At 41.0% G+C, this 9,088-nt stretch overlaps 1 protein-coding gene across 2 annotated transcripts; it reads right to left on the reverse strand.

Moving 5' to 3' along the window:
* Window positions 1-7,064, reverse strand: slc39a9 (solute carrier family 39 member 9). 2 transcript variants are annotated; one of them, XM_039786400.1, is made up of 7 exons: window positions 6,448-7,064; window positions 5,969-6,077; window positions 4,158-4,364; window positions 3,248-3,316; window positions 2,795-2,880; window positions 1,586-1,720; window positions 1-269 (listed from the first exon to the last, which is right to left on the reverse strand). In XM_039786400.1, exons 1-7 carry the CDS (start codon window positions 6,541-6,543, stop codon window positions 36-38), a joined length of 936 nt encoding a protein of 311 aa, XP_039642334.1. In that variant the 5' UTR covers window positions 6,544-7,064; the 3' UTR covers window positions 1-35. The 2 variants fall into 2 exon arrangements, with proteins under 2 accessions (XP_039642334.1, XP_039642335.1); XM_039786401.1 differs by having other exon boundaries at window positions 30-264.
* Window positions 7,065-9,088: the final 2,024 nt, after the last annotated feature.

The following is a 9,088-nucleotide window of genomic DNA, read 5'->3' on the forward strand; positions in this document are numbered from 1 at the left end:
TACACCGGTCTGGAATCCGTCCTGGACGCTGGGGTCTAATGGTGGTGACCGACGGACAGCACCAGAGGAATGAGGCAGCCCAGCACCAGAGCTCCCACCTCTACCTTGCTCAGTCCTTTGCCCCCGTTGCCTCCCGTGGGGGCGTGGCTGTGGCCGCCGCCCCCGACCTCAGGGAGGACGTGGACGGTGGCCACGTAGAGGAAGGTGCCGGCGGAGAAGAGCATGGCGACTCCGGTCGCGTTGAAGTCTGACAGGGCCTCCTTGCTGCTCTGAGGGGGAACAAACACAAACAGTGTGAGGCAAACGTTTCCTCTCGGATGGCTCGACTGGTCATGAAATTGATTTTAGATTAGATTTGTTACGGCTAATGAGACCTCTACCTTATCCTAAACATGTCTGGTGAAGGTCTCTTGTAGAGAGTCCTCAAGTCTTACCAGCCATACTGGTTTTTCAAAGACAAAAACCCTGACTTGTATTCCGCTGAGCAATTTTCTTTTTCATTCAGTCCTTCCAGAAAAACGCGGAGCATTTTTTGTGATTGTTGCGGGCAAAAATCCTTGATTATGCGGCACGTTTTCTTAAAAAATGTTTTTTTATTTATTTCATTTAAGCAATTTTAGGAAATGAAATTGCGGGAACTTGCAAAAACTGCAGTTTGATGAAAAAGAGAAGAAAAAGTGATTCCCCCAACACCCTGCTTTTTTACTTAATTTCCAAAAATTGTTTACAGATATTCAGTCATTGCAATAAGTAAACAAATAAGATACAAAAATATATACAAATAATATAATATTAAAGTAAAAATAAAAGTAATAGTCTAAACAGAGGGAAATAAAAGCTACAAAAGAGACAGACTTTCAAAAATCGTTAATAATATAGACAGCAGGAGCACTTAAAGAAATTTGAGTAGACATCAGATATTAAGATGGCTTTCTTATTGGATACCAACTTAAGAGACTAAAGTACATGTCAAATTCAACCTCCAACACCCTGCTTTTCGATGATGTTCACGTCGCGTAATTACGTCACTTCATAACGTTCCCATGGCAACAGGGGAAAATGGCTGCTCTTGTGTGAAGTAAATGCAACATTTTTTTCAACTTTCTGCTAAGATATATGTGACTTTTTTGCAACGAAAACGCGGGGATTATGAAATCATCCAAGCACCGCATATTTTCTGCGGAAATCGACAATTTATGCGGCGAAAGTGCGCGTATTTGAAAAAAATGCAGCCCCCGCATGAATATGCGGACTTTGGCTGATTATGCGTTGAATTATGCGATCGCATAAATCGCGTTTTTCTGGAGGGACCGTTCATTGTTTAGGCCAGTCTAAGAAGACGACGACAGACAGTTTAAATCAGACTGAATACTCTTTCAAAAGTTAAAAGAGCCTTAAGAAGACTGACAGTCAGACCAGAAATACAAGTCCTGCCTCAAGAAGAGTGTTGCATTTGGTTGCATTAAAAACAACCACTAATATATACTTGAAAAAAAAAAAAAAAAAAAAATCATTCATATTTAATAATTGGTCAAAAGCTGCATCATGAAGCTCCAAAAACAACAACACTGACTTCAATATTTACCTGACTGAGGCCTAAAAAGGTGAGCATGGAGAGGACAGGCGCTGCCAGGGCAAAGACCAGCAGATGTTTGCGGATGCGGTTCCTCTCGAGACCAGCATGCATCAGGAACGAAACCAGACCGAACGCAGCTGGAGCCTGCAGAGGACAGAGCAGTTAAAGAGGTTTACACAGGTTTACACTGGCAATGTACTGCTGCTCAGGGCTGAGACAAACGATTATTCCCACGGTTAGACGATTAAATCTGCATATTTTAGTAGTGTCAGAAACAATAGTTTACTATCACATAAGACAAAGAAAAGAAGCTAATTCCCACAAAAGTGACAAACAAATAAATGTTTGCCATTTTTGCCAGAAAACAAATAAATAAAAAAAATAGATTGAACAATGATCAAAATAGTTGGCAACTACTTTTCTATCCGTCAACTAATCAGTTGAATCAATTAGTTCTTTCAGCTCTACTGCTGCTACATGCATTTCATTTGAATATACCTATCCCATAAGGCTACACAATAAAAAAAAAAAAGGATGTTAAAAACTAGAGGTGTGAATCTTCACCGATCTCCCGATTCGATTACGATTATCATGTCAGCGATTCAATTCGATATTTGATTTGATTTATTTAATTGTATCAAGAAAATGCCATAAACATGAAAAGACATCTAATACAATCGAGGATAAAAACACAATAAAGTCCAGGACTTATTTCCATTGTGGTCCTCAACACATTAGGACAAGACAAGACACATACAGAGTGTGTGATGAAAATTGACATGACATAAAAACATTTTCCTTAAATAAATAAAAATATAAAAACGGTAATTTGCCTTTTGTTCTATTCCGCAACCCTATCTAGTAACCAGGCTATCACCATATCACGATGCATCAAATACATTTTTCTATTAAAGCCATATAGGATATTTAATTCATAGCTTTTCAAGCTTCGAAAAACAATACTAAATACATTGGATACATAAAACTACAGCACTGAGCACACGGCACTTCCTGAATGTGCAAAACATACCAGAATATGTAAACAGAAATGTTGTTAGGCATACATGAAATTGTAAACAGAAATAATCGATTATGAGCCTGCCGATTATTGACGCAGCATCGTCCATGTCTGCGATTCGATGCATCGATTATTTGATTAATTTCAACACCTCTATTAAAAACCATTGATTTACTGTACAAGATATGAGCCATTATTACCTTATGCAGCATGATCGCTACAAAGACAATGAGCTGGACGCTGGTCTGAGAGGTGGAGGCAGCAGCACCCAAAGCCACTCCATCAGCTGGAGACAAAAGACACCGTTGATGAGATACCTTGTATATTAACTAAGTTCTGATTCTAATATTGTTAAAAAAAAAAAGGGGAAACTGTTACTGCCCAAATCACCTTTGAGTTTTATTTTTCCAAATTACAGTAAAATGGGATTCACTTGTCGATCAACAGAGAAGAGTGTAGCAGAGAATAACATCTTAAATGAATAATAGAAAATGTTAAGTAAATGTTTACACAATGCCAAACACATCTAAAATTGTTCTTTTTGTAGAAGTAGCTCATGTGGAAAGAAGACCAATCTCTATCCCAGCAATAATTTGTGTTTTAACATTTTTTTTTTTTTTTTTTTAAAGTCAAATATTCAAAAGCAGACGTACCTGCAGCGTGGACCACCAGACCCAGGGTGGTGGTGATCTTTGAAGAGGCGGCCCTTGCTGACTCTGGATCTAAACCAGACAAAAACAAGTCAAGACAAATTGTATACATGTTTAAGAAGTGTGCATCGAGAGCCAAGGGATAAAGACACAACAGCGTCTCCACGCTGTCTGCCAAGAACTGTGTGGCGTCACCAGTTGGCAGACTTTGGGAACAGTTTGCGGAGCATTAGCTGCTCAAATAAAAAGCTCGGAAATTGTTCGGTACAAAGCGTGGGTGCATCTGGGAGAACAGAATTCGCAGTTGAGCCATCTGGGGGGTGTTTTGGGTCCAATTCAACAAAATGATTTTCCTCTGGAGAAGATTAGTACTCGATGAGACTAATGACAAAGCTGCTGCCACCAAGCCCCGTTTTCACAAACTAATTCTCCACGTATAAGACTGCTTTGGGTGCTTTAAAAAAAAAAAAAAAAAAAGGGAACACGTCTCCCAATAAGTGACAAAATAACGCAAACATGTTCCTATTTACATGTACGTGTACAAATAACAAGGTCTGAGAATATAGTTCCCAGTATGTATACGGTTAGAAGACGGCTGTGTCTCATGTGACCTTGTTATTTGTACACGCTGTGACTATACAAATCACAACATGTATGTAATGTAAATAGGAACATGTTGGTGTTATTTTGTCACTTATTCAGAGCAGTAGGCTAGCTGGAGCCGGTTACCTCCAGGATCTGTGCTAAGCTAGGCTAGCGGTGGGGGCGTCAGACAGAGTTACGACACGCACGGAGATGAGAAAGGTATGTATGGACTTATCTAACTCTGGGGGGTACGCTGAATAAGCTAAAGTCCCAATAAGTCGGCGTGTTCCTTTAATCTTTGTGTTTGCTGTCCCTTGTTAATACTGACCTTCGGTGCTGTGCACATGAGAGCTGCCTATCTGGTCCACCAGCAGCATAAAGACGAAGCCCAGGACCAGAGACACGCCGATGCAGGCGTGAAGCTGCTCGTGACTGTGCTCATGCTTCCCGCTGGCACTCCCCAGGGCCGCGTCTGCGTCGCCCTTCGCCTCAGACACCTCCACGACTCCAACCTGGCCATGGCTGTGGTGTACACCTGCAGGAACACAGGTTGAAACTGTGCTGTTAAAACACCTTAACACATCGGATTACGGACTCTACTCGGCATCACAGACTCCACCACAAACCCTGCGTAGTATTCTTCCGGAGACACAGAGGAATGGGTCGATGCAGATGATCACACAAAACAAATATCTGTGGTTGATAAAGTTAGTTACGCAAGAGAAAAATTGACGTCAGCTGGCTGTACTTGCTGAACTTCGCTCTGTTTGAAAAGGATTCAAACTGTTCTACAAAGGCAAATGTCTACATATAATATTGTGTATATATATGCTCTATACTTTGTTTACTTCTGTGTCACCCCTCATTTTTCCTTTGAGGGAACTTCATTTGTCGTCAGGCACATTCAGACACAACATACAACAATAAATAATCATAAACAAGAATAAATAAATGCTTAAAAAACTAAAAACCCTGTGGGTTGGAGACCTGAGGGCGTCTGAAGCGCTAATAAAGAGTTAAGGACATTAAATAATGTTGCCTTCATTAGATAGCAAACAGTAAAGAACTGACAGGACATGAAGGAAGAAAATCTCAATTACATGGTCAGTGTCTAGTTTAACCTCAAATCGTTTTTCCCTTTATTCTGAAGTGACAGTGGATAGATATGAAAGGGGGAGAAAGATGGGGGATCTGCGCCGCTGCAGGAACCAGCCAACATGGGGCGAACGCACCCACTGGGCGAGCCAGAGGCCGCTCCTCAAATCGTTTTAAGCACAGAGCTTTACACAACAAGAACCACAAACCGATGCTGAACAGGCTGAGCGGTGTTGATGAGTAGCCTTCAGTATTTTAAAGATCACACTATCTGGACCCAGTTGGGTAAGTCTACAAGGAGACAAACTAGTCTGCAGGCTTTCAAACTGAAATCTGGACAGTGTCCACTGCTACTACCGCTAACATATTTTAGTTGTCTCATTTGTTTTATTGTTGTTTTTGTTTTTTTACATTGTACCCGGGTATACCTGGATAATTCCCTCAGCATCACTACTGCCTAGTGATGCTGAGGGAATTCAACAAAGTTCTTTGGTTGCGGTTTTTACAATGTGAGGATTTGCTGCTTTTTTTTAGTCTACATGGTATCTTTGCATTTTGGACAAAACAAGCAATTTGAGGATGCTCCTTTGGACTTTGTGAAATAGTGACAGGCGTTATCCACCGTTTTCCACAATGCGTGTTCATGACTCAACCAACTCCTTCTTGTCTGTTATTGGCTGAAACACTGTTTGTTATGGTTCGTTGTGCAGGTTGGCGCAGTTTGTTTTTGTTGCCGTTTGTGGAGCCTGGGCTGTCTTCAGAGACCGCGTTTTTTTTTTACAGTGTGTTCAGGGGACAGGCAGCTAGCTGATAGTGAGGAGATGTTTGCTGTAGCTGACAAAAAATGTTGTAGCCTAAAAAAAACGCGTCACATCACTTGGAGCACCTTTAAATAATTGCAGCCTTCCAAATATTAAAGCCGTCTTACACTGACTTGATGGTTCAAACATTATGAAATGCAACAATGCCTTCATCCAAGGGAGTTGGGGAAACAATGGCTGGGTAGTCCTTCCACCTGGGAATCACTGTTCTGGTAAACTCTACCTTCAAGGACTTCTTCATAAAGTGCGTGGACCCCCTCAGGGATGATAACAGCCAGTGCAGTCCCACACAGCAGCCCTGCTCCCAGCACAGTGATCAGCTTCAGCCTTTCCTAGAGAAACACAATAACAGGCACATGTATATCGCATTGCACTTTTCAGCATTTTTTTTGTTGCACTTCTGTTTGGACGCAAACTGCATTTCGTTGTCTTTGTACTTGTACTCTGCACAATGACAAAATTGAATTTAATCTAATCTGATCTTCAAAACAAGTCTCATTGTTTTTAAGCACTATACACACCAGATTATCTGATGACAGTACAGTTCCTATGATGCAATCACTGCTTTTGATTAAAAGACACTGACAAGAGATGAACTTTTATCTCTCTGTAAATTTGGAAATGCGTCCAAAATAAGCCTAAATGCAGGCTTTCAGGAAGCACTTTTTTGTTTTTTTAAAGCTTTGCATGTCTTAGACTTACCTCTGAAAAGTTGACTGCTAAAGGTATTGTCCCGGCCACATAACATCCCACCAACATCGCAAGAGACAGCAGGCTGATAGAGCTAAAATCGTCCATGGCTGCACTTTTCTCTTCGGCTAATCTTCTGCTAAGCTAAAACATCAACACCAACCTCCACCTAGCTACAATCGCTCTTAACACGCACTTTAGCCGTGCTCGTCAAGTTAAATTACATGCCCCGGCATGCAGCTTGGTTAACAATAGCTGTACATTTAATAAACGTCCCTGTTCTGGTAGCAGTTCAGCTCGCTTCCAAACATCCACGTTAACTAAACACGGACGTTACAGCCTCTGGCCTCGATTAGCTAAGCTAAGCTAACTAGCTTCGGCAACTGCCCGGCTCTCAAAATTCACAAATGCGGAATCCTGACATGTAAACATTCACTTGCAAACATCTTTTACCCCACATCATTTCTTCCAGATTCAGCTGTCAATAATTATAATGCAACTTCCCGACTTGGTTAACACAACTAGCTAGCTAACAGAACAGCCTCTTGTTGGGGCTGCTGAAAAGTACTTCCGGGTCACAATTCATCTTCTCAACCTGTCGAAGCAAACCTGCCACGTATCCGCGAGACCCGTTGGAAGCTGTCTGTGGTTGGAAGAGGAAAGACATGATGATTTATATATATTAAAAAAAAAAGACATGATGAATTCATAAATGTAAATTTATGCAAAAGTAACACCTCACTTTAGTGTTTTTAAGAAACAAATGGAGCTATATATTATATTAAGACAATAACATTTGCAAAAATACCAAAAAGGTATACAAACTAAGATTGTGCTCCCTATTTAAAGTGCTCATTTTATGCTTATTTTCAGGTACATAATTGTATTTAGAGGTTATATCAGAATAGGTTTACATGGTTTAAACCATGAGTGAGACATCTCACTTCTATTCCATCTTTGTTGGGAGTGCACATGCGCAGTAGCTAGGTAAGGACTACTAGCCAGTCAGAAGCAGAGTATGAGGGAGTGCCCTGACAGTAGCCAGGTAAGGACTACTAGCCAGTCAGAAGCAGAGTATGACGGAGTTCCCTGACAGTAGCTAGGTAAGGACTACTAGCCAGTCAGAAGCAGAGTATGAGGGCGTTCCCTGACAGTAGGTAGGTAAGGACTACTAGCCAGTCAGAAGCAGAGTATGAGGGCGTGCCACGCTAGCAGCTAGGCGAACATTATAACGTGTGTTAAAAAGTGACGCACGTTTGTCTCTGAAGTAAAGGCTGGACTACAATAGAGCTGTTTGGAGTAGTTTGGGAACAGTGTTTTCTGTTGGAGATGGTAAGTCCCTAGGTCTTTGGGCTTTTTCACTTTGTTAACCTATAACGTGCACAAAAAGATATATAACACAATAAAGGAAAGGGACAAAGCCCAAAAGCATAATATGAACACTTCCATGTTTTCACTTAAAGGCCCTGAACACCCACCCAGGTGTTTAGTTAATGTGGCTGATTGGACCTTTTCCAGGACTGTGTGGGTGTGGTTAGACTAAGTGATTGACTGGTTAAAAAAACCAGTCAATCACTTAGTCTAACCACACCCACAAAACTAGTATTACTGCTTATTTGCACACAAAAAAATGGTAAATTAACATTTATGATTGTGATTGTGACATTTGGCAAGACTAAAAAATGAACTTCCTTGCAAGGACATTTTTATTTCAACAAAAAAATCTATACAACTCAAAAAAAAATCACATTTTAGAAGTGACTAATTAAATACAAATGTATTGCTTTTATTTTGGTGCAGTGTCCCTGTTGTTCCAATTAAGGTTGGAGAGAATCATTGTGTAACTTAAGGATCAAGGATCCAGCTGTCAAACTTTTAAAACCACTGTCATCGGGCTCACCCAGGATGGTGACGATTCTGCACATCGGCAAGAGGTTGATCATTTGGTGCTCTGGTGCAGTCAACACAAGCTAGAGCTAAACACTCTAAAGACTGTGGAGATGGTGGTGGACTTTAAGGAAGCACTCCATCCTCTGCACATCCATCACCGTTTGGTTCGGGGCAGTCACAAAACAGGACAAAGGCAGATTACAGCGCACAATTCTGACAGCTGAAAAAAAAATCTAAATCATTGGTGCCCCCCCTGCCCTCCCTCCAGGACTTGTACACAGTTAGGACCAGGAAGCGGGCAGAGAACATCGCCAAACACCCCCCCACACACACACACACACACACCCTCTCTGGCAGGCGCTACAGATCCCTGCGCACAAAATCAACCAGACATAAGAACAGCTTCTTCCCCACTGCCATCACTCTACTGAACACTGATAAGTGGAGTCATCCCCACTTTGGCCACCCACCCACTTCTCTACACATTACATACTTATCATTCCAATATGCATCTTGCACACTTTGCACCATTACTTTTGCACTCTACATCCCACTCCATGTGTATGTCTTTTTTATTGTCTTATTGTATTTTTGTATATTATGTGCCTATACAATAAAATATACGATATTGTCTCTATTGTACAGTATGTGTGTATATTACTATTTGTCTATGTATAGTGAGTTAACCCCTACCAAAGTCAAATATACACTTATAATATAAAACTGTTTCTCATTCTGATCATGCTAATCACATCTATCTATG

Source organism: Perca fluviatilis, chromosome 20 (assembly GCF_010015445.1).
Source record: "Perca fluviatilis chromosome 20, GENO_Pfluv_1.0, whole genome shotgun sequence".
In the NCBI taxonomy this organism is placed as follows: domain Eukaryota; kingdom Metazoa; phylum Chordata; class Actinopteri; order Perciformes; family Percidae; genus Perca; species Perca fluviatilis.

Bases quoted from the DNA above. Each gene is read 5' to 3' on its own strand.
- slc39a9 (XM_039786400.1), bottom strand. From the start codon at position 6,543: ATGGACGATTTTAGCTCTATCAGCCTGCTGTCTCTTGCGATGTTGGTG. The intron at 6,078-6,447 runs GTAAGTCTAAGA...GTGTTTCTCTAG, and splicing joins TAGCAGTCAACTTTTCAGAG to GAAAGGCTGAAGCTGATCAC. The intron at 270-1,585 runs GTAAATATTGAA...GTTCCCCCTCAG, and splicing joins CCTTTTTAGGCCTCAGTCAG to AGCAGCAAGGAGGCCCTGTC.